The sequence below is a fragment of the Hylaeus anthracinus genome, unplaced genomic scaffold (genome assembly GCF_026225885.1).
Source record: "Hylaeus anthracinus isolate JK02 unplaced genomic scaffold, UHH_iyHylAnth1.0_haploid 0, whole genome shotgun sequence".
NCBI lineage: Eukaryota > Metazoa > Arthropoda > Insecta > Hymenoptera > Colletidae > Hylaeus > Hylaeus anthracinus.
The window spans coordinates 2,244,910-2,271,413 of NW_026533254.1; the positions used below are offsets into that span (position 1 = coordinate 2,244,910).

Consider the following 26,504-nt stretch of genomic DNA (forward strand, 5'->3'; position numbering starts at 1 on the left):
TATAGCTGACAAGTTCTGCGAGAGCGGTAGACTTATTTTCTAATAAATACAAAAAGTTAATAGGAAACTTCGAAAAATGTACCGATACTTGAAGTTCGGTTCAATGACATGTATAAGGAAACTTGCCATGCTTTAAATGATCTGAAATTATTATCAGTAGATAAGAAAACAAGCATGAGGTGTTACCTATGATTAGTGATCTATGACAAGTGATTAGAACGCACACAGAATTAATCGGAAATACATAGGTTACAGTTAAGCAATGCGACTGATATCTTCTTGAATTCGACGAAATACCTTTAAAGTACTAATATAAAACAAAAATTTTAATTATGCACTTGCAAATCTATAGCCGCATAACATTCTGAAGAAATTAAACTGCGTGAAATATTGTTGAGCTTACATAATTTTTGGAACACACTGTTTAGTATCCGAACTAAATGTAAAATTAACCGTAGCTACTGCGACAAAACCAGCCCATAAATAATAATGCAAGCAATGTCTGCAATTTTATGGTTTTATTAATATGTATTTGTTAGACGAAGAAACCTTTAAAATATTTTTAATTAACCTTAAAGATAATAAATTGTATATAAAAAAAATTAAATACACTTCTTCCTTATATTCGTTGGTGAAGAAAAATTAAAAAATTAATATCTTTTGTTTCTTTGATACTTCTTATTATGCCTCCTTCCTTTCAATTTTGTTTAATTATTTTCATTCTCATTTAATATATAATTAGCAATAACCTTCTTTCTCTGTATTAAGTATGTCTTATATAATGCTTGTTGTTTCCCAATTTTTCTACGTAAATGTTTCTGGCGAAGTAAATTTTCGTAAACAAAGTTTGTAGAAATTTGTTTCAAATACAATGTTTCCGTTCCTTGTGGTGCAGAAAGAAACAAAGATCAGGTTTGCGTAGAGATTTGTACACAAACTTTTAAGAAGGAGTAATTTACGAGTTTATGAAATTGTTGTGTACATTAATATGCATCACTGCATAATACAGGGCATTGGTTAATCGTATAAATTATACATTACATTTCTACTTTCATTAGTAGGCATCGGTACGTAACTAAGAAGATCGTACTCTATCGAACTCCTTCATTTATACGTTTAATTCATTGACCGCTATCTCGTCTCAAATCCATCGTACGACAATAGTAATTAACAAAAAAAGTTTCTAGTATGCGACACTAGAAGACGTTTGTGCTGTATTCGGTGTATTCCAGACAACATAGTGATGTGTATAGTGTGAATTGTGGAATTAATATTGATTGTAGCAGGTACGATTAAAACTTAGAATTTTGTAATTTTAAATGCTTTAATATAAGGATAAAAACAAGCATAATTAAACCATGATTGACGTCAAATGTACATTTCGTGTACGAGTTACGGATTGCTGAAAATATGCAAATGAATTAATTAAATTTTCACTTCACTTTTTCTTTATTAATGGAGATAATAACAACATGTATTTTGTAAAAAACTGTATGTATTCGTATAAGTATAGGGTGTTTCGTATAAAGCGGGATGGTTGAATATCTCACGAGGAGATAAAGTTATCAAAAAAATGTTTTGTAAATTAATAATTTTTTGTAAAAGAAAAAAGTAGCGGAGGGGGGCGGGGGGAATTTAGTAAAAAATTAATTTTTTTTAATGGAACCTTATATATTTTTATCCATAATAAGATAGCAATTGTTTAGACAAAGTCATCGACTTACCATATGTGGTCATTTATTGTTGTATGAAGCCTGAAATTGGACTTTTTAGTCAGTAGATTTAACACAGACCATCCGAAAAAAATATGCTCCATTCTACGTAATTCGATCTATCAAAAACAATTCTAAACTTCACGTATTAAGTGACGTGATAAATAGTAATATTATTTCAAGTAAAATGGTATTTGATTATACTATCTGATGTTTCATGAGAACTACCGTAATCACTCGTGTCGTCAATTCTTGGTAAAGTTTCAAATCATTATTAATTAAGGACTGAATCGATTATCTGCGATATTATATAGATTCAGTAGTCGATAGGATTTATTTGTTAAAACAAAGAAATACGATTAATCAACCTTATATACGACAATGCCTAAAACTGTAAGTTAAATGTGTTATACAGGGTGTCCCAAAACTCGGGGAGGAGCCGGAAATGGGGGGTAGCTGAGACGATTCTGAACAACAATTTCCTTTGCAAAAATGTCGGATGGGGTTTCGTTGAGGAGATATTAAGCGAAAACCCCGACCAATCAGAGCGCGCGTAGACAGTAACAACACGTCATTACATTACGTTTGACACCATTCTAATTTCATTCGTAAATTATCTGAACGATAAAGGCAGTGTCGATAGTAACAATTCACAATTAGTCTAATCGTCGATTATATTCAGTATTTTTCTAGATTAAAATCCAAGGAATTATCTGAGATTTCATCGTTTCGAATTTCTCAGTAGACGATCGCTAAAGGCAATTTAACCTTGAGACCTTTTGGTGGCATTTCTTAATTTCGTTATTCGTAATATGACATTAGACTTAATTTCTTATTTTATTTTATTTTTCTTTCTCTTACATTTTTATATATTATATTTTCACTTTACATATTTACAATATATCGCGGCCCAAAGTTTGGGTATCGCTGTACTCTAATAATCATTTTATCTACGTGAATGAACAATGCAATTACGAACGTGATATACAGGGTGTCTCAGAAATGTTGGAGTTCCTTGAATGGGGTGGTTTAGGGAATTTGAAACAACTTTTTCCTTAGCACAAATGTTGTTCGAGGGTTCGTTTAGAAGATATTAACAAAAAACTCCGACACACGGCATTTTTTTATTTATTTGTTGCCTTAAACCAAATATGGTTTAAATACCATACGTTACATAACAAATCTTAATGCGCCTTTTTTACATACGTTAACTTAAAACTAGTTTGTGTAGCGTTTGTGTGCTTACATTAATTTAATGAAGTAGAATTATAATAATAATAATTATTTAATTTAAATTAAATTTAAGTAAACTTAAATTCTTATTCGCTTAATAAATTCAAATATAATCATCAGACCTTTTAATATCTGGACCGCATAGGAAACACCTCATACAAGTAGAGAGATAGTATTTGTGACGGTGAAGCGCTGTTATGAGGGTAGCACGTTCATTTTCATATTCTGGATATTGCCAAATGACATGATCTAAATCTTGATTTTCAACACCACATTCGCAAGCACTGTCTAAAAGAAATCTCACTCTGGCTAACGAATTGTTTAGGTTATAATGATTAGAGCGAGCTCTGTCGACAAAAGTGACAACATTCCTGGGCAGCCCACGCTCATGGAAGACATACGGCATAGTCGAGCTCTGATTGGTCGGGGTTTTCTGTTAATATCTGCTTAACGAGACCTCGGACAACATTTTCGTTAAAAAAAAAAGTTGTTTCAAATCACCCCCCGAACCACAACTTTTAAGGAACTCCAACATTCTTGGGACACCCTGTAGAATAAGTATAGTATTCCAAGCGGGTGAAATTGCGGGGGGCAGCAAGTACATTATCATCTAAATAACAAAAGTGGTTCCTGACAAATACAAATTTTGTTACAGGCTAATTTAAACGAAAATTGAACAAAAGGAATACCGCTCTTAATAATGAAGTTACTAGTCAGCCTGAAAGATGTGACTGCAGTCTTTGTCATAATTTGCCTACATGCGGCAACTTTTGTTAGTTCCCTGCAAGTGTGGACTACGAATCAAAATGTTATGACGTATGATAATAAAGTAATGAACAAGTATCGTTTGCCTAATGACACGGTGCCGATACACTATAATATTAAATTGGATCTAAACAATATCACGTTTATGGGCGAAACAGAAATTTATTTGAAAGTGCTGAGACCAACGCTAAATATCGTTTTACATTCTAATGTTACGATAGACGAATCGGAGACGAGTGTAAGAGACGAGGACAATATTTTCAAACCAAACGAACATGTTTACGACTTTGACACGGATATGTTGCACCTACGTTTCAATAATAGCTTAAATTCAGGAGTTTACGTTTTGTATCTTAAATTTGTCGGAGTGTTAGCCGGCGATCTCTGTGGAGCTTTCAGATCTTACTATCCAGATGTGGATTATAATTACGCGTAAGTCAACATAACGTATTACGTGTAGCGATTTCTATAGAATATTACTTGGGCGAATAATGAATTTAATAACTTTGAATTTAAATGGCTTGAATTTAAACTTTTCACTGCTCGCAAGGGATACACAAATAAAGAGGGTTTTTTGAGAAATAATTTGTTACTTTTTTTTCACTACTTGAAGATATTTAAAGAGTATTTCTTTAAGGGTTTTCTTTTTATGTGACGACCGAAAAATGATACATACTTTAGGAATTTTGTTCGAAGTCAATGTTTTCGTCTATTAATAATACTATTCAGAGAGAGTAGACAAACTAAAATTTATTTATTGATAGTTTATTAAATTATATGAATGTGGTTTTCCTATGAGGCAGAACATCTAAGTGAAGAACTAAAGAAAATGGCGCTCGTTGAAACTCAAGTACCCAAATATTCACTGTCAGTCGATTTTTTATCTTGACAATCAGTTGAAAAAATGATGAATTTTGGCGTCGAAACATACATTTTTTGGCTAACAAATTTTATAAATTGCCACTCATTCTGCTTCGTCAATATTTAGAAATGCTGAATATTAATTTCTTAACTATACCAACAAAAAATTTATTGATATTACTAATCGCTTCCGAGAAAACAATTTGCAATCGGTTCACCCTTGTATATCTAGAAATTTCAGACATTTCTTCTCAAAATTCAACACATTGTGCTTTAAATGTGCGAATAGCCCCCAAAAAATTGATCGTCTTTCGTTATTTTACAGTGTTATGCGCTCTTAAAATGTGCGAGCAGAAATCCCATTACATTAAATAGCCTAACTTCGGAAACGTGTCTTTTTTTGGTATTGTTCGACTTGATAATAAATTCTTATAGCTTTCTTGAAGCGTTAACACCACTGCAAACATAAAGGATCTTTCAAAAGAGGCTTTAGAATTTTGTTTTTTAATATATTCAACAAATTTTATGATGTATTACACATATTGAATATATTCAATTGGTATATTTCGAATAAAGTACACATGATTGTAACTAAACATAAGTGAAAATTTCCACTACGCCACGTTGAGGGGCATATTATATTATTAAAAACAAAACCCTGAAGCCATTTTAGGAAACCCTTTACTTCATACTCTTTCTATGTAACGCCTGCTCATGTATTTTTCTCTAAATTTCTGTATATACACGATATTTTGGTTTGCTTCCTCGTGCTATTTCAATAAGAAAACTTGAAGGAAACATGCGTTTTCAAAAAATTTTCTCTAGCATAAATTTATTCTACATAACCACTAAAAAAATTTCCTAGACTTACGTCCCCTCATAAAGGACATCCAAGTGCAGAGGGTTAAATAAGAGACGCTAGAATTAATCAAACACAATTTTACAGGCTAATTTTTGGAACGCATTTTCAAAAAACGTCCGCACGTCGCGCTTTTCCTTGCTGGGACGAACCAGCACTTAAAGCTACGTTCAACGTTTCTTTGAAACATGATACGAATTATACGGCATTGTCGAATATGCCGGCATATATGATGGAACACGATGAAAGCGACAAGAAAGTCTGGACCCATTTCGAGACCACGCCAGTTATGTCGACCAACATTCTGGCTTTCTTCGTTGTCAATTATCCTAACATTTCCAATTCGGACGGGACAGTCAGAGTATGGGCTAGAAGACAGAAAATCAGCGCCGCAACGTATTTCTTGGACATAGTGCAAAAAGCAACAGATGAGTTGTCACGATTCCTCAACAGTACGGTTCGCGTCCCAAAAATGGATCACGTTGTTATACCACATTATTCTGCAAGCGCTACCGAGAATTGGGGCGTTGTCGTTTACGCGTAAGTAGAAAACGAACATACGAAGGTCATTCAAATATAAACCGGAATTTTTTATACAGCTTTGTTGAGGATAGATAAAAATACAAATGGATTGCTTTATTTTTCTACGTTGGTACCTTCAACAGAAATACATTTTCTCCATCAGATAGGAAGCTTTCTGATTCCATCGTAGAAAATAGAACTTAGCTGCACCAGTAGTCAATTATATAGTCGTCATTATTTTCTAATCAATTATATTAAATAATAACAAGGTAAAATGCCCTGAAACTTATTCGCACAGACTCACTGGGTGGGTGTGATTGTTCTTTGGGGGTTTGAGAGGCATGGCTCTCAATCATGGACAACGTGATGAGATGTTATAAAATTATGTTGCAAATAGTAAGAGACTTGTGGATGTTGTAACGATGTTTTACAGAATGTAAACAAGCTTCTCTGTCAAGAACCAAAAGTCCCAAAGAAAGTTCATCGTTCTTCTGTTAAATAAATGTGATATTATCAAAGATTAAATAAATATAACTTCTAAACTAAACATGACAGAGAATCGTACAAACTACGTAACACAAGTTTATTTTCTTTCGCTGCACTTTGCGGCAATATTTTGCTATAGTTTAACAACACTAATTTAATTAAGCAATACTGTTTAAATATTAAGGGAAGGTACGGTCCCATACATAAGTGATATGAGGAGCATTGAATCCAGAATGCATCAAGTGATGACTGTCACTCATGAAATGGTACACCAATGGTTTGGAAATTTAGTTAGTCCAGCTTGGTGGAAATATTTTTGGTTAAGCGAGGGTACAGCTACGTATTTAAAGTATTACATCACCGACAAGGTAACGAACATTCTGTAGAGTATAGAAAGCAATCCCACGCTCGCATCGAAATAACTTCAATTATTTACTCTTCATATTAATTTCAGTTCTTCAAAAGCTGGAGAGTAATGGACAACATAATATTTCATCAAATGAAATCCTTTGATTCGGACGACAGCACTTATGTCGATCACATAAATAGAGATTACATCAGCCCTCGGATCACCAGAGGCGACTACGCTCTCAGCTATATAAAACGTACAAAAATAATCGTATAACCATGAATGAAAATAAAAAATGAATTTTAATATTTCCTTTCAGCTGCGATGATTTTTTGGATGCTCACTCATATACTTGGCGAGGATGTTTATCGAGCTGGTTTATTGAACTACATCAGTGCACAGTTAGTAATCACTGTAATCAAAGATATTTTGTAGTTTCAGTTTCAGAATAATGACGACGATCTTGACATTTCTAAACAAATGATTTTGAAAGGAAGATTCGTTAATCATATTAATCGTTCTTTCGAGAAAATTAAATTTGTCTCTACTCGTCTTTTTATATTTTTGAAAGAAACGAATTTCTTTCGAGCAAAAGTAATATTTTATTATACATTTATCTAGCGAGTTTTGATTGCGCGATTGCGAGAGATCTGTCATTAGGTATTCTATCATCAGGCTTTATAAGTGATTCTCAGGATCATGGCTTCTATCCAAGAAGTTGTCTAACCCTCGAACTTTATGGCTCTCTATACTACATGGCTTTCATTTCTTCCATTGTATCTTTCGATTATCCTGTCATTTTCAGCGAGTACAGCAGTGTTACATCGGATGATCTGTGGGAAGCAATGCAGATTGCGTTGAACACATCGAACTCCGTCCATAAAGATTTTCAAGTGAAAGAGGTAATGGACACTTGGATAGAACATTCTGGATATCCTATGGTGATCGTCACTAGAAATTACACTACTGGTAGCGTAACTATACGCCAACAGCCGTCATTATTCAGTAAAGATAAAACTAGAATTCACCAGAAATGGTGGATTCCTATCAATTACGCGACCAGATCTGCGCCGGAATTTTCAGCAACCAAACCTGTGTTCTGGTTGCGACCAAGCGATAAAGACATAGTAATCGAAGGGATCGATGTTGGTGACTGGATAATTGTTAATCTACAACACACTGGTAAGTGATAACTTAATTGCTTGTTGAAGTTATATTGGACATTATTTGATATTATAAATTTAGTATTATGGAATAACAAAATATAAATGCAAAACATTATTTATCACGCGAACAAGGTTTCAACTATTGGAGAATACGATTTTCTTTAAGCAAACTGTTATCTATACATCCAATTAGAAAAAAAAAATGAATGATTATCTTTCAATTATATCGTGCATTTCATACATTAACAGGTTATTATCGTGTAAATTATGACTCGACGAATTGGAGAAAAATCGTTAAATATTTAAATACGAACGATTACGCGAAAATACACGCGGGAAATCGTGTTCATCTTATGGACACTGCTTATAACCTGATGAAAATCAAACAACTTAACGTCACCACTTTTATTCATCTCACCAATTATTTGCATCGTGAAACGGATCCTGTTGTATGGAAGTATGTGCTGAGTAATTCACATCTGGGATACCCGTACTTCAGGCATACCAAGGGAGAAGTTTTAAAAGTAAGTTTCACCTAAATTATTTCATTTACAAGGTTGTTTCAGTAATCTCAGTACCAGGCAGGGAGTCATACTTTCTCCATCTGTAAGTTTACTTTGAGCTGACCTAACTTTCTATTCATAAATCGAAATAGGAATTAATTGACAATTAGCATAAAGTATCACAGTACCAAAGTAATTTACGTTTTTACTAGTTTGACGTTGAATTACATGCATCTATTTTGAACGCATTTTCGATTAAATCAATTCAATAAACGACTAAACATCATATTTAATTTCTAATCATTGCATGAAATCATTTATGTTGATTTCACATTCCACTTTTACTGTCTCGTGATAATAATGTATATGGTACTTAAAGAATATTGAGTTTGTGGAGACGACAATGAGTTTTCATAATCATTTACAAGCGGGCAATTACGTTAATTGTTGTCTTATGAATTCTGGGAATGCTTTACAGTCACATATTCTCGGTTTAATGAACGCCTTTATCGACACCATTGATTATGAGACACTTTTCGCTGAGGACGATTTCTCCATGTCTGTAAAACTAGAAGCTTTAAATTGGGCTTGCAGATTTGGTCATCGTGAATGCAAGGAACAAGCAACACGACGATTAATTGCATATTTGAACGATCCAGTAGCAAATACGTGAGTACTAGCCAGTAGGTACATCCCTACTAAAAGCAGTAATTTACTATTGAAAGCGTTGTTTCTTTGACTATAGAATAATAAAAATTAATTCTGTGCCTCTACATTCATACATTTGTAACTCTAGTTTAAGTAGATCTATTTAGTCGCCATTTTGTTACGTTAAAGTGCAAATGAACGTAGTAATGAAACACACGGATTGCTTTGATATTTTGTATTACAACTATACAGGGTGTTAAAAAAAGAGCATTCAATATTGATATGGTGTATAGGGCACACTGTACTGAGTAAAAAAGCTTTAGTAAACATAGGTCTAAAGATCAACCGTTTCTGAGATACAAACATTTTTGTTTGCTAGTAACATGATTGACTTACTACTGGGTTTTCGATATTTATAGAAGATTTTCCACGTGTTCACAGCTCATTTCTGTACACGAAATTGAAAAAATGAAATAGACGAAATTGTCGGCACTTGAATGGGAACATTCAGAACGCAATTTATAAACTATGACATAAACACCGCATGCGATGGAAGCAAGTAAGTCAATCATGATACTAGCAAACAAAAATGTTTATATCTCAGGAGCGGTTGACCTTTGGACCTATGTTTACTAAAGCTTTTTTACTCAGTACAGTGTGCTCTATACACCATATAAATATTGAATGCTTTTTTTTTAACACCCTGTATATGTGCTCTCTTGGAATAAATGACTGAGAAAACATTAAAATTTGCATGGTTTTTTTTTTAATACGTAAATGGTAAAACGTTAGAAAGTCACAGAATTGATTTTCACCCCCAATTCTTTCTACGAGTGTGATATTACATTTTTTAAGAGATCATACCAATTTTTCAATATTTTCTTAAAATTTTGGTATCGAAATTCTATCACGATATTCGAAGATTAAAAAACATTACAACAAAAAGTACAACGGGAAAGATTAACATTCCTGTACATCACTACTCGGTGGTACATTTAATTTCTGCCATTTTTTCGTCGTCAAATTTCTTTCTTTCGAAGAGAAAGTATTACGGAACCGTAATCAAAATAATTTTCTCCATTTTTTAGAGGAAAATGACAAATATCAGATCTCAAATTAGTTTTTCTTTTATAACTTTCTTAATGCGTATTGACGATAAAATTAAATTGTTAGTGGCAAAGATTTTTTCATCAATTATTTATCTAAATGTCTGCCTTGACAGAATATCTCCCATAATTTTTGTAATCTCCTCAATTTGAGAATTCCGATCCTACTTCGTATTTATTGTTAAACGTTCTTTTATTATATTAATCGAATTTTGTGAAACAATAAGAAAAGTGAATATCAATTAATTCGATCTAGAATACCATATGATGCGGAGTATTGGGTTTTCTGCATGGGATTAGCCTGCGCAAATCGATCAATTTGGGACATGGTATATCAAGAACTGTCAAGAATGCAGGAACGCACTTTCTTCAATACATTAGGATACCTGAGTTGCACAGAGGATCCGAGTATCATCAAGCATTATTTGAATTTGTCCTTGGCCGAAAACACAACAATATCAAAATTCACATATCCGATCAGCATCCTAAACAATATTGACGTGGACTTACCAGAGAATATAGATGCAGTCATAGAATTTATTATGGAAAATTTGACACGAATCACTGATGCGTAACTATATTTATTACGTAACATGTTCAATTTTTGAGTTGACAGAAGCTACTCGAAGAATTGCGAAAGTTTTCATTAAAAAATATCAGGAATAACACAGGAGTTTGCGAATGTAATTGATCTTTCAAGAAATTTCAGGCAATAATTTTGCTTAATTTTTCGATGAATTTTTCGATTTTTGTGTTTGAAGTGTAGATTTCTAGATATGAAAACCTATCTTTTCTGTCAACAACATAAATTAATTATTATTTGTAACAGCTGTCGAATACAATTCCAAATTCATACTTGATCGTTTTCTGCAGCACAAACGAATTGAACAATATTTTATATAACCTTATCTGGAAAATAAGCAGACAAGATCAAATGGATAAGGTTTGATACTATGTGCTAATAACACAATGACTGGCATTATGCACTGGCTCCTAAACGGATTAAACAAGTTGTAATTGATTGCCGTTTCGTTTCAGTTGAAAGAGTTTCTACGAAGTAATGGAATTAACGAAGATTCCAATATACTCTACCGTGAAAGGAATTTGTCGGAAACTGATGAAGAACTTACCAAAATATTAGATTGGTTAGGGATAAGTAACGTTACAGACACAACCGACTCAGAATGAAGGCAGCAAATAGTTTACAGAACGCTAGAGACGAGTACGTACATAAAATAAATGTTATATATCGTTTAATAGAAATTATTGATATTTTCTACAGAATGTTGCGAAAATTACGAACCTACGAAGCATCCACGACTATGAAAACTTTATAATAAAAAGTGTCAACATATTGTAGACATACGGCATTCGCTAATTTGGAAATGTTTCCAAAGATATTTTATTTTATCTTGCAGTGCAAGTCTCGTACTGATATGCACCATCTGTTTACTAAAATAGGAAAGAAATACACTCATGGCGACTTTAATTGAAGAAAAATATGAAAGAATTGCTACTTAAATTGATTTTTTATTATTAGTATGCTACTAAAACGAATCGAACTGACCAGAATGAAATTTAGTTTAATTTAACTATTTTAAAATTATCAATTATTATTTAGATCGAAACATTTGTCAAAATAATCATAGCAATTTTGAATTGTCTATATCATAGTGCATAAACAAAGTTATTTTAAGCGTAATAAATTACTTGAATGTTTTATTTGATATTATTTAATGCTAAAATGGTGCTTCTTTCACGACGAAAATTTTATTTAAAAAAGCGATGGATTACTATATGCACTTTACTACTAAAGAATAAGACCAATTATACCTATTAATACTTATCTTCATATACATTATACATATTGTAATTATTTTCTTCGCCACATACCATAATGTTTATTATAAACGATTTTAATGAATTTCGAAGTTATAATAATATCAAAACAATTAACTAATATTCGATGACATAAACGAGAAACCATAGAGAATATGATTCATGTATCTTTATTTCGTTATCTTTCATTTTCACAGGTATCATATAAATATGTTGCTAATCTGGATCACTGTTTCAAGTACCACTGGAGCGATGAGAATAAAATTTCTATCATTTAATCATAATTTACTGAGGCTACAATAAAATAATTATTTTGTACTACCACAAGGACTTTAATTGTATCACTATGATCATAAACCACAATTGCTTTTCTTAATACGAAAGAATTATACTTATAAATTAAATATAACCACATTATCTGATAATTATTATATATTGGATATTTCCATTATGGTTAGTTATTGATAAAACATGTGTTAATGAAATAATTTCCCTTTGTTATCGTATTTTGAATTATTTTCGTTATTAAATTTATTACTTTTAATCCAAAGAATTTCCATTTATACTTCACCATTCATACTTTACAATCAATACTACTTTACAATCAAATAGGAAATATAAGGTACGATATGTTAGCTGATATAAGTCAAGTAATTCTTTAAAACTATAACATATGTCTCGATAATAAATTAAATACAGAACCTATTTATTTACGCGAAACCTGGCTAGAGATGAATATTTCATACAAATACGTGAACATTTATCGTAAATGATATTTAGCTAATACAGATAGCATTGAAAAATGATTTTTAGTCTTCGTGATCACGTCGAAATAAGTTTTCATTGCGTCGTCGACAGGTATGATCAATAATGACTTTCGCGTATTTGCTTGGCTTAAAAGCAATACTCGATTCACATTATACCGAGCAAGGATATCTTAATCTTACTGAACTATGTAACACCAAACAGTCATGCGTGATTCATTTAATCAGCTTCGAAATCATAAATTCAGTACCGACAGATATTTTATTAATGCAATAGTTTTTAAAAATGATAGCGATATAGTCAATGTTATCTCATAGTAAAGAAGTAATATATCTATTGGATGAAAGTTGTTGAAAGTTTATTTTACTTTATTTCGAGATATATAAGGATTTACATTTCAGTCGGCGATAAAGTATGGTCTAAGATTTTGAAATAATAACGATAAGTTCAATATATATCTTTATACTTTGCTAATGGCTCTAGGGACATTACAATGATATAACAGAAATACTAAGGAATGTTTATCTCATTCTCTTAAATAAATGAGCCCGAATCGATACGTTTATAAGGAAATATTACCTCATCGAAATTTATACTCTTTTAAAGATAAAATCGATATGTTTGTTAAGCATTGTTTCCGAAATTCCATTACAAAAAAAGAAATGATTCATCTATACTACTTTCACAATGTAATCAAACTTACCTCTTTTGAAATAGTTATTCCGTGTAATTACAATTTTAGTTTAATTAAGAGAAATATTTCATGTTTTTTTGTTTTAAATTGTTTCAAATTGGAGAATAATTACATATTATTATAATTATATTTAACAATATTTTTAAATAATCAAAGTTCAAAAGAAGCGTTGACAAAATTTTAATATTCGCCATTTTGTCATTTCTGTCGCAGCTAGTAATGAACTGAAAGCAATTTTCATGCTCATATATATGTAGCTTAACAAATTGAATAAGATGCCGTCATTTAATTATTTGAGGCAAACGATTATAAAAGAGAAATAAAATTCAAGCTGCACAGAAGAACAGTGTCAACAACTTGCTAACGCGTTTTGACCTTTCGTACATTTCTGATTCCACTTATTGTACTTTTAGCGTTAGTTTATAGTACTGCCACATGAATGAAAAACTTTAAATAAAGTAGTAAAGCTAAGCAAAAGGTGGCATAGTTCGTAACCCACCTAACTTTAAAGAGTTAATAGATCAGCTAACATCCTGATGGCATTACTTTCAAGTTGACGTTCTAAAAAAGGTCCCTGCACAAATTCTTGGAATCCAGTATAATTTTGGAGAAGATCTCTATTGAGAGTATCCTCTTCCTCCTCATTCGTGGAAGTATAAAGGTAGACCGCTTGAAAAACCGTAAGCAGGAAATAAATCCAAGATTTCTTTCGCTATCTAGTAGAAATTTTAGAGCGAAATTGTTGCAATTTCGGTTTCTTTCTTATCCTGATAAGTGAAATAAAGTTTCGGGATATTATAACGAAATCTCAACGTTCGATTTCAGGTCTTTATTTCGTTCTTTGCGTACCCGATCCAAGTGATAACACGAGATTATCAGTTCAGCCCTTCAGTGACTCAAAGCTAACAAAAAATGTCATCCAACAATCGAATCACTTATCGAATAACCCGAAAAATTCACTACCGAACAGTGCCGTGTAAGAATCGGTAATCAGTATTGGAATGACCACCATAGAAAAGACATCGTATATAAGTGAAGAACACTTTCGCGTCGAAAATCAATTTTAAAACGAATGTCGAACAAATATCGTTTAAAATACTGATCGAACACTAAGTGAACGGGTTCAAGTGAATCAAGTGATCCAAATGAATCAAGTGGTCCAAGTGAAGAAGTATAATTTTGGAACTTCATAATTTCAAAGAAAATCAAAAGTAAAGCATCAAAGACTCATAATGTACTTTCTCTAAACGGTCAGTGAAGGAATAATCAGTTGCATTCCAGTGGCTAACGAGTAGAATTAAGCTTCTAAGTAATTAACACATTTACTAACTTACAATTTTGTTACGTATCGGTCAAAAGTACCCTACAAATATGCATTTTAGAAGACAGTTTTTAAAATTAACGTTCTTTTCTTAAAAATAAACTTAATTCTACTCTTTCATTTTATTTCACAGTACAATGTACGTAGTTTTATATAGAAAAAAGATAAAGAATATTTTCGATAAATAACAAGGTCCAATCGATAGCGAAAGAAACGTTTCGCTTCTTTTCTTCAAACATTTTTATATTTTTGAGGACATGAAAATAGTTACTTTTAGTAAGAAACAATAGTATATATATTTTTCAGTAAGATAACAAAAATGAAAGCCTTATAATACGTCCAATTTATATAAACGAAGCTAAAAACTTTCTTCCTGAACTACATTATTACACGAAATCATACAGTTCTTGATCCCGATCTTTTGTTTTTGTATAATTCTTTTCTTTTCGTTCAGTAATTTTTGAACGGATCTTAACGAGGAATCGTTAATTGTTGTAGGGTTTAGATTTTTCACTTTTATTCAATTTTTATGGATAAATTCCTAGTTAATTTTCGGTTCAATGGTTTCTCTTTGTATGAGATAGAACAATTTCGGACCATTATTGAAATAATATTGAAAATAACCTTTTTCCAATATATCAAAATACTGCGATCATCTAAATAAATGTAATGCACCTAATCGAGAGCGCAGATATGTCACCTATCTTATACCGAGCAATAACTGCTGGTTTCTCTACAGCCACTTTTATGTTCCGTGATAAACTTTTATTACTTTATGGCTTGTAGTAAAAGCATGTCTTGAAATAAGAAGTACAGCAATGTTTCATGATTTTGTCATAATTTACTTCGACAGTCCTGTCTTCGTGTATATATACACTATAGTTTCTGTGATATATGTTTTCAGATAATAAAGGTGACAAATGAGTGAGATTGAAATAAAGTAGTTACCAATAACTACGTGACAGTCCTTACCGAAATAGTTACTAGTTTTCATCAATGTCCATTTATCTAAGACTTAAACTTTAAACGCTTGCTTGTCTTGCTGACTTTTAATACCATTATAAACATAAAATCCTATGGCTAAAAGCTATTGGCTTTTAATACCATTATAAACATAAAAATAATAATGTAGATACTGACTTCTTTCCCTTTCTTTTATTAAGCATATTAAACCCTTACTGGTTTATTTATTTATACAACTGCACATACGTATCTACACGTCTCTTAAGAATACATTCCTTAAGAAAAGAAAAACTACAATGTTTGCAACTAAGCCTCAATGTTTGGCTTAATTACAAATATTCCAACATTTAACTTTAGTTGAAAGCCCAATTTTTGAAGCGGCGACCGACAGATATTTCATGTTTCTAATAAGGAGTACTGGCGAAAATAATAAAATTACAAAATATGTTTTGAAATATCAATGTTGTAAATATGTAGTGTATAAAATAAAAAGATTTTCATAATTTTTTCATAATCAAGAATAAAATTTGAAGTGAGGTGAATTCACGTCAGCGGTCGTAAATGTGTTAACGTCGTTCTTTGCGATATACAGTGGGTGTAGAATATATTCGTACACCGATCAATTTCCCAAAAAACTTTTGTGTGAAATTGTAGTTTCTTAACTTCTTTTTTTCTAATCAATGATATTTGACATATTCTCAGAAATCTCTAAGATAGACATAGTACGAACAACATTTACTAGTTAATATAATTTGTAAAATTAAGAAAAAAGTGCGAAAAGTGGGCAAAAGTATAGATAGAAGCAATAAGTATTTGTACCATTCTTATGACAAACCATTTACAGTAGAGTTTGTAACGTAAACACATTAGTTTATTGCTCCGTACAAATTGGAAAACATCAAATTTCCAGTAAAGTACTTTTAAAAACGGCTTTAATAAAGGAATTAAAGAAGATCCCACTTCGAATAACTAATAATTTAGTTAATTTAACGCTTAGAAGAGTTGCAATAATGATAAAATCAAAAGGAAATCCCACGAAGGAAGTGTTATATACTTGTAAATTAATGTAAATTTCTTCTCTTTTTTTAATGAAGTTTTAAAAATTAAACAGTTGTGCGAATACTTATTGCTTTAATATTTCTATCGATTAATTGTTTTCTTTTTTTCTTTGTTAATTTCGTAACTTACATAAATAGCTATTTTTGTTGTACTCTATCTATTCTAGAGATATTCGAGGATATGTGGAATGTCATTGTTTATAAAAAATAAGTTAATAAATTACAATTTTACACAGTTTTTTTGGAAATTGAGCGGTGTACGAATACTTTCTACACCCACTGTATAGATAGATATATACAGATATAGATCATATTGCCATATAACCTGATTTAGGCTTTTACCTTCGCAGTTGCATTTATATTTTGGCTTATTTATAATATTTATAAAATGGAATTGGAATACCATTATAGAAACTTTGATAATATCTTCAAAGGATTACATCCATTTTTTGAAAAATCTTAAATTTAAATGTCACAGCACTTGTTATAGTCGTAACATTTTATATTTATAATAACTTTCTTGAACAATAAAGATTAACACCATTAGAAGACAAAATTTTGTTGGCCATTGTAACCAATAATAAATGATTCATTTCAGACGCCATTTTGTTGAATTTCTCAACGTTTTGTTTTGTGGAGTTAATCGATTTGTGCAATGAACGGCTCATATGTATGATGTAGCTCTGTTGATAATTAAAAAGCCGAAATATCGGCTTTATGGTTCTAAGAGCGCTAATATTAGAGGCACGACGTAGTTGTCCAGATTAATAATCCTAGGAGATGAAATATTACAGTCACTTCCCAAGAATATTTGGAAATAAATCGACGCTATTAGCTACTAATAGATTACGGAGTGATCTTCTCTTGGCAGCGTGTACCCTGAGGAAAAGCAATAAGAAATTGTATGCTACAGATGATTGTTGACAACTGACTGTCTGCCCGGATGGATTTGAATGGACCTGATATCGCTGTACAAAGGTTAAAACTCTCTTATCTGTGTTTGGGTAAAGTCTGTATGATAATGTAGAGCTCTGCTTAGACCAAAAAAAAAAATTTCAATTCGAACAATGCTTGAACGGTTGATAAGATAATCGGTGATATGAAATAAATGTGTATGCCATAATAGTAGAGAAGATAATCTTGCGTAGAGTGAGTATACCGAACGAAAACGTTCACAGTAGTTAGTGGCGCAGCTTCCTTGATGCACTAACATTGACTAAGGAATCGCGCGACAATTCAGACTGGGTAATCGTGTTCGATTTTGCTTCGTTGTGATCAGTGAATCGTGTCCGTGAAATAATCGTGATACGCATTATTATAGCGACGAGTAACTTTCACTGTTTAACGTAGCTACTTCGAGTAAAAGCAGTGATTGATTCTCTACCTGAAAGGAAGGTCTGCGACTATGAAGATACATCGGTACAGGTGATAGGCTCAACTGAAACACGAATTTTCTACGAATGTAAGTTAATACATCTGAACAGGTGAAAATTGAAATTTCCCTGGGAACGCCTTTCCTCATACTTACGAATAAATATATGAAATCATAGATGATTATTAGACTGCGGATACTACGTACAGGGGGTGTAGAAAATATTCGTGCACCGCTCAATTTCCAAAAAAACTGTGTAAAATTGTAATTTATTAACTTATTTTTTATAAACAATGACATCCCACATATCCTCGAATATCTCTAGAATAGATAGAGTACAACAAAAATAGCTATTTATGTAAGTTACGAAATTAACAAAGAAAAAAAAAAAACAATTAATCGATAGAAATATTAAAGCAATAAGTATTCGCACAACTGTTTAATTTTTAAAACTTCATTAAAAAAAGAGAAGAAATTTACATTAATTTACAAGTATATAATACTTCCTTCGTGGGATTTCCTTTTGATTTTATCATTATTGCAACTCTTCTAAGCGTTAAATTAACTAAATTATTAGTTATTCGAAGTGGGATCTTCTTTAATTCCTTTATTAAAGCCGTTTTTAAAAGTACTTTACTGGAAATTTGATGTTTTCCAATTTGTACGGAGCAATAAACTAATGTGTTTACGTTACAAACTCTACTGTAAATGGTTTGTCATAAGAATGGTACAAATACTTATTGCTTCTATCTATACTTTTGCCCACTTTTCGCACTTTTTTCTTAATTTCACAAATTATATTAACTAGTTAATGTTGTTCGTACTATGTCTATCTTAGAGATTTCCGAGAATATGTAAAATATCATTGATTAGAAAAAAAGAAGTTAAGAAACTACAATTTCACACAAAAGTTTTTTGAGAAATTGATTGGTGTACGAATACATTCTACACCCACTGTAGGTATACATAAACTTCGGATGATTTCTTGATAATTAACTTAGAGAAGTAGGTAACTGTAAAATTATGTATTTTTTTTGTAATTTCGAATGTCGATCAAGGAAAAACTGTACAACAGAAATAATGAATAATTCATAGATTAAATAGACGATTGTTTGTTGCAATTACCATCACTATGTGGCGATAACTTGGGATGATTCCTTGATAATTAATTTAAAGGGGTATACACAAGTAGAATATTGTAAAGGTGCAACTTCAGAGGTCGTACAAAGAAGTACTAATAAATAAATAATAGGTGATTGTTATTCGTATTTACTGTTACTATGTATACATAAACTTGAGAAGATTTTTTGATAATTAACTTAGAGAAGTATGTACCTATAAAATTATATAATTTTTATGTAACTTCAAAGGTTGATAGAAAAACTATGCAACAAAAATATTGAATAAATAATAGACGATTGTTAGTTGTATTTTCCATCACTATCACTCATCATAAAGTGGTATATACGAGTAGTATGATGAAATGTTGGTGCAATACCAGAGATCGATCAAAGAAAACTATTTCTAAAAATTAATCTATACTAATGTACTAATATTATAAATAAGCAAAGTTTGTATGTAGGGGGTAATATCCGGAACTACTGAACCGATTTTAAAAATTTGTTCATTATTAGAAAGCTACACCATCTCTAAGTAACATAAGCTATGTTTCATTTTGATAAAAACACGTTTCCAATTTGAAATCTAAAAATTTGTAAATCAAGCCGGACGAGAAGCGTTGCTTGGCTACTTTATCGGCGTACGCTGATCAAAGGGTTGGATGTACGTGAAAATGATGTAATACAAAAATATTGGTTGTCAATATGTCTAAAAAAACTCAACAACACGATTTACCTAGCTTTTAAACCACAATAACGTGTTTTATGTTAAAAATGAATTGAAAATGATAAGGTGAACCTTAAGGTTACTTATCAAATTGTAATATGTTAATCTTTATAATAAATAATAATGACACGACATCATGCGAAAATCGTGGGACAGCTCATCAATTTAGTACCGAAACAAAAGACAATATATTTTTAATCTTCAATGTCAGATATTGTCGATCCAAATTAGAAAGATATGTTTCTGAGTAAGATCGCGGACGATTAAAAATGTATCTGATATAAAATATCGTATTAGACGTAATTTTCCGATATGAAGGATCTGTATCAAAAATATTATTCTTTTTTATTAGCATTTCTATACAGAGTAAGGCTTAATTTTGCCACCTTAAAAAATGTTAAAACCAATTTTTGTTCACAACATTTCATCGTACAGAAGTTCCATCGTTTCGAGGTGGACATCTGATGTAACTCTTTCTTTCGTGTGATGAAAGTATTGTATCGTGAAACTTATCAAATATAAACAAAATAGTGCGAGAAACTGTGTCTACGGACGATAAAGAAGATATAGAAGTAAAAATTTGTTTCATGTAGTTTAACTAGAACACTTCCAGCGTTATCAGTAAGGATTTATAGAACGTGAAGATATTCCACGACTTTTAAGACGAACGTAATATTCATGAAAGTATTATCGCTGTTATGTCAGAACTATCCGAATTATTTTTATACTGTTGCATGCGATTACCAACAAAAGTAATACCAAAAGGAATGTCTTTCATTTACGTATCAGAGAAACGCATTGTATAAATTGCAGCATTTAAATGGATTACATTATCACGCGAGACACGGTAATATGATTGTATATGTAGTAACTGATTTTTAACAAATTATATTCTTTTATAGTTTGATAGATCGATCAAAATGATCATCTTTCTTTATATAAGATCATCGCTTCTATCTCTACAAAGAGATTTTTGCGATAAAAAAAAAAAAATAAAAAGTAGTACATTCCCAAATACTTCGACGGATATTTTAATCCAGAACGTGTTTTCTAAACAGCTTCTTAACGTTGTTAAATGACGATTATAAACTTCATACCGCCAAAATTTTTTGTGCATATTCATTCCTGTTTCAATAACGTTTACATTTTCTTTAAAGAAACTAGGTTAAAGTTGATGTCATTTTGAAACCTATCAACCTTTTGCTTAATATACATATTTTGTGTACTTTATCGTTATTACTAGTTAATTTTCTTTCTCCTATTTTAATACTAAGTATAATAAAATTATAATTTTAGATATTTCATGTAATTTAGCAAACAGAGGAGATATTGAGACACCATCATGGATATCTTCCGGGTGGGGGTTTCAGTTACTGTTTTCGTTCTACTCATCGTTGGAAATCGAGCTGACTGGAGAAACGATTACAACGAAGGTAAACAAATAAAATTATCCTACAAAAATGTTTTCAACTTATCATAAAATTTGTATGTACTTCTACCGTATATATAATGTAGAATATGAAAATCCTTGGTCTTTTATTTCATGGACAGATAGATAGATAGATAATTAATTCCTTGTAATTTTTGCACAAGGAAGAACTTTTGCTTACATCAAATCATTTACAAATCATAAAAAGAAAAAGAAAAAAAACCATTTAACCTATGTTACATGTCCAGACCAAAAATATATCTCAGATATTTATTTTGAAGTTTTTCTATTCCTCTATATTCCTGCCAGCCCCACACCTCCGTACCATACATAACTATACACTTAACCAGGATGTCAAACATTCTCATTCTCCTCGCAAAATCTCCATTCTCCAAATTTTCTCTGATCAATTCCCCAGACTTGTGCCATGAGGACAGTCCCCTCGCAATCATCGTCTCTTTTACTCCTACTGTTACATGCTATCTGTTTTGCCATCCTTTTCAAATAGAAAGCCCAGATATCGGAGATGTTTGACCTCATGTGTGGTTATTCTATGGCCAATTAGTTTTTTTACTCTTTCCATGCCCTCTGTCAAAAACCAATACCTTCGATTTTTCACTATTTAATTTTAATTTTCTCTTATCCAGATATCTTTTCAAAGTTTTAATCATATCATTCAGTTTCTATGCAGCCCTTGCTGTAAGACCAATATTATCGGCATATGCTAGGGACCATATTTTGTCTTTTTCGATAACTGTACCTCCTTCTTGCCTTCCTTTCAATTTTCCCTCCAGATCTGCTGTAATAAAGCAAACAAGGTTGACTCAATGGGCACTTCTATCTAACTCCCTTAATTGTTCAAAAATATCCTGCTGTCTTTTCATTCACTCTTACTGTACTTATTCTTTCTTTATATTCTATCATTCTACCTACGAAATTTTCATCTAATGCACTTTTTCTTAACGTTTTTCTAATCTCGTTTCTATCTACGTTATCGAAAGCTACGCGTAAATCTGCAAAAAAAGTGAACACTTTACCAACTTTGTTCACCAATTCTCTATTTACTATATAATTCAGACTATATATATATATATATATAGTCTGAATATATATATATATATTGTCCCTTGCACTTCTTCCTTTTTCATGGCAATTAAAAAGTCACCCTTGTCGTGTAATGGCATCAGCATTTCCATTATATGTAAAAAATCTAAATAAAAATTATTTTGCGCAATATATGCATAATAAACCCTAGCACACAGATCTTTTATGAAGTGAATTGTTTCCGAGAAAAGAATGTTGAATGTTGAAGAATGTTGAATATCGCTATGATTTTCACACGTCCAAGGTGGCTTCACCCCAGACAATTTCGAGAAATTTTCAAGCACTTGCAGTATCAGCTGGGTAGTGTATCGTTATGCAAATTCTTTGTTCTATAAACTTAATGAAAGATCTTGGCCAGTCCTTGTCAGTCTCATCCACCCTATACATACTAACAAAATTTCTCGATAATTCAGGAACATCCACGCTAGATGCCAATGACTCGTTCGCCTTGGACTACCGACTGCCAAAAGCGATTGTTCCCGTCCATTATGATATAAATTTATCTCAAATAAATCTGGATCCGTTATCGGATAATGCCTTCAAATTTAATGGAAACACGGCAATTCAAGCTTTTGTACAAGAACCGACTGATACTATAATACTTCATTCTGGAAGAATTAATGTATCAGGGTTGAGCGTGCTACTTGACGGCAAACCAATAGATATTGTAGTCAAGAACCATAATATTCAAGAGAAATATGAAATTGAACTGGATAAGGTTTTGGCGAAGGGAGTAAATATTTCCATCAATTTCAAGTATACGGGTGAACTTAAAGATGACATGATAGGATTCTATAGAAGTTCGTACATCGACTCAAAGGGAAATATTAGGTAAATGTTTCATAGGAAAACACATTTTTAGTCTTTTTTGTCGTTTAACGCATGTAATATTATCTATGCATCAATATTATGTTATACAGGGTGTCCTAAAAATGTTGAAGTTCCTTGAAAGGGATGATTCGGAGGGTGCGGGAGGGGGGGGGGGTGATTTGAAACAATTTTTTCCTTAGCGAAAATGTTGTCCGAGGCTTCGTTGAAGAGATATTAACAGAAAACCCCGACTAATCAGAGCGCGGGCGCTTCACCGGTATCTTCATGTACTGTCGAAACTTCTCCAACACGGAGAAGTCTCGTATTTTAAAATTAGGAAGGTAAAATAATTACGACCAATTGAGCCGAATGATGTTAGATGTTTATTGGCTCGAGGGGAAAAAGCCGTGCGGCATAAAAAAAACCCTTGAACTATACAAATATTTCACAAGAAATGAAAAAATAAACGGAGGATGTGAACGATTTAATAATTTCACGTCTGATCGCTTCGAGTGATCTCGAACCAGTGCTGTTAGAATTGAAATTCGTTCGGAAGGCAACGATTTCCCCACTCTTGTCGATAGAGGTTTCTAGAATCTTCTAGAATCTCGATTCTAATGTTTAATTTCAATATGGCCATTACCATATATGGTATTTTGCGAAGAGATCGTTGTCTCTGTTTTCGCGTTGCTAGGCGCTACTCCTCGATCGCGAGTCGGTTTGGAGTCGCCTGTGAATTCATCGCTCGCTCGATCCGCTCAGCTGTCTTGAGCTGTCGAGAATCCGTCGCCAGCAAAACAGAGACGGATCAGCTGCTTCGAAAAATCGATATATTGATTGCACGCAGCAGGTTTGAATGTGTATGATACGTATGTGAGCACGGCCTGCCGTGGAGTTTTGGACTCCTGATTCCGACCACCGAAGTGTGAATCTTTTGGCTCCATTAATGGAGCAACCTTGGGCGATGAAACTGATCTCAGCTCGCCCAGGTTTATGATGTGCAGGCCGTGTATAATGTTGGATAGGCGTGTTAGCTACGTGGAGTGTAATGTCTCCTCGAAACATTGTGGAATGTTTGGGGATCGAACGAACGATGATGATATATTCGTATCTTACGAATTGCATCGACGAATAATGACGTTCGCGGCTGAACATTTCACTCGTGCTCTGATTAGTCGGGTTTTCCTGTTAATATCTCCTTTACGAAGCCTCAGATAACATTTTCGCTAAGGTTTCAAATCACCCCCCGAACCACCCCTTTCAAGGAACTCCAACGTTTTCGGGATACTCTGTATATAGTTTACATTGGAAATAAGATTCACAATGGATACTGGTTTCAGATGGCTTGCTTCCACACAGTTTCAAACAACGCATGCAAGACATGCCTTCCCCTGCTTCGACGAACCGGGCTTTAAGGCGACATTTCAAGTTACAATTTTGCTAGCGGACGGATATACTTGCCTCAGTAACATGCGACTGAACAAACGCATAGAAGCGTAAGTCATCACACAGTCAATCAAATGCTAATAACGTTTATATCGATAACTCACGAGAATGTTGAATAAAATATCATTAGTGAACATAATGCTAAACATAATGACTGATCTGGATATACAGTGGGTGTAGAATGTATTCGTAGACCGATCAATTTCCCAGAAAACTTTTGTGTGAAATTGCAGTTTCTTAACTTCTTTTTTTATAATCAATGATACTGTACATATTCTCTGAAGTCTCTAAGATAGATATACTCCAAACAATATTTACTAGTTAATATAATTTGTGAAATTAACAAAAAAATGCGAAAAGTGGGTAAGAGTATAGAAGCAATACGTATTTCTACGATTCTTATGACGAACCATTTACATTAGAGTGTGTAACGTAAACACATTAGTTTATTGCTCCGTACTAATTAGAAAACATCAAATTTCCAGGAAAGTATTTTTAAACAGTTGTCCGAATACTTATTGCTTCAACATTTCTGTCGATTAATTGTTTTTTTCTTGTTAATTTCGCAACTTACATAAATAGCTATTTTTTGTTTGTAATTTATCTGTTCCAGAGATTTTCGAGAATATTTAGAATGTCATTGTTTATAAAAAATAAATTAATAAATTACAATTTTACATAGTTTTTTTGGAAATTGATAGGTGTACGAATACTTTCTACACCCACTGTACTTTCGATTTAATAGACTTACTAATAAATGTTTGTTGTTGCAGAGGAAAGGGCGATTATCTGCATGAGTTCGAACAAAGTATTCCCATGTCAACCTATTTGGTTGCTTTTATAATTGCGGACTTCGGGCATAACGGCGATGACAACTTCAAAGTTTGGGCCAGACCTAATGCAATCAGTCAAACCCAGTACGCATTGGACATCGGTCCACGGGGCCTCAAACATCTTGCCGAGTTGTTTAAACAACCGTACCAAATTTCCAAGATGGATATGGTGGCTGTGCCCGATTTTGCAGCCGGCGCAATGGAAAACTGGGGCCTTGTTACGTATCGGGAAAGTAGATTGCTGTACGACAAAAAAATGTCTTCGGATGTTGCACAACAAAGCGTTGCTTCGGTAATCGTTCACGAATTAACGCACATGTGGTTTGGAAACATGATTACACCCGAATGGTGGAGCTGCTTGTGGCTAAGCGAAGCATTCGCCAGATACTATCAATACTTTGGCACCGCACAGGTAATAATATAAACTATACTGAAGTTTATCAAATATTATAAAGTTTAATATGAACGAAGCTGTTATCGTCATCTAATGCATCTATACAAGATTTAAACATTGTATCATACGATAAAATTAAGAAGATTCAGATTTCAAGCAATAGTTAAAAGTATTGATATTGATACGTATTGTATAACGGTTAGAAATTAATTCTTTTTACTCTAAATTTGGATTAACAAAGCAGATTATATTTTCCTCGTATAATCAGGTTTCCTTATAGTATATGTTACACATTCTAAACACCTAAAATTATATTACTAATATTGGTATATTACTACTACTTGGCGTTTTATTAAATTTGTTATCAAGAATGTTTTTCGTTGTTTACGAATTAAAAGCACTACAATTCTTATGGCATTTC

At 32.3% G+C, this 26,504-nt stretch overlaps 2 protein-coding genes across 6 annotated transcripts in view; both read left to right on the forward strand.

The window, feature by feature from the left end:
- Nucleotides 1–1,094: 1,094 nt before the first annotated feature.
- Nucleotides 1,095–12,477, forward strand: LOC128889759 (aminopeptidase N-like). 4 transcript variants are annotated; one of them, XM_054147981.1, is made up of 13 exons: nt 1,095–1,288; nt 3,602–4,142; nt 5,518–5,970; nt 6,623–6,806; nt 6,893–7,043; nt 7,107–7,188; nt 7,593–7,969; nt 8,203–8,477; nt 8,935–9,125; nt 10,467–10,781; nt 11,084–11,153; nt 11,249–11,432; nt 12,247–12,477. In XM_054147981.1, the coding sequence occupies exons 2-12, from the start codon at nt 3,646–3,648 to the stop codon at nt 11,396–11,398; spliced, it is 2,745 nt and encodes a 914-aa protein (XP_054003956.1). In that variant the 5' UTR covers nt 1,095–1,288; nt 3,602–3,645; the 3' UTR covers nt 11,399–11,432; nt 12,247–12,477. The 4 variants fall into 4 exon arrangements, with proteins under 4 accessions (XP_054003956.1, XP_054003806.1, XP_054003897.1 ...); XM_054147831.1 differs by lacking the exon at nt 12,247–12,477 and adding an exon at nt 11,493–12,073; XM_054147922.1 differs by lacking the exon at nt 12,247–12,477 and adding an exon at nt 11,629–12,073.
- Nucleotides 12,478–17,999: 5,522 nt separating this feature from the next.
- The window catches only part of LOC128888741 (putative aminopeptidase-2), a 42,386-nt gene continuing 33,881 nt past the window's right edge, over nt 18,000–26,504 (forward strand). Inside the window, exons 1-5 of one of the 2 annotated variants that reach the window (XM_054145889.1) lie at nt 18,000–18,312; nt 21,382–21,500; nt 23,014–23,431; nt 24,751–24,906; nt 25,630–26,101. In XM_054145889.1, the coding sequence (XP_054001864.1) occupies nt 21,410–21,500; nt 23,014–23,431; nt 24,751–24,906; nt 25,630–26,101 (1,137 nt within the window). In that variant the 5' untranslated portion in view covers nt 18,000–18,312; nt 21,382–21,409. Of the gene's footprint in view, nt 18,313–21,363; nt 21,501–23,013; nt 23,432–24,750; nt 24,907–25,629; nt 26,102–26,504 lie in introns of those variants that run through there. The other variant, XM_054145966.1, reaches the window with a different exon arrangement.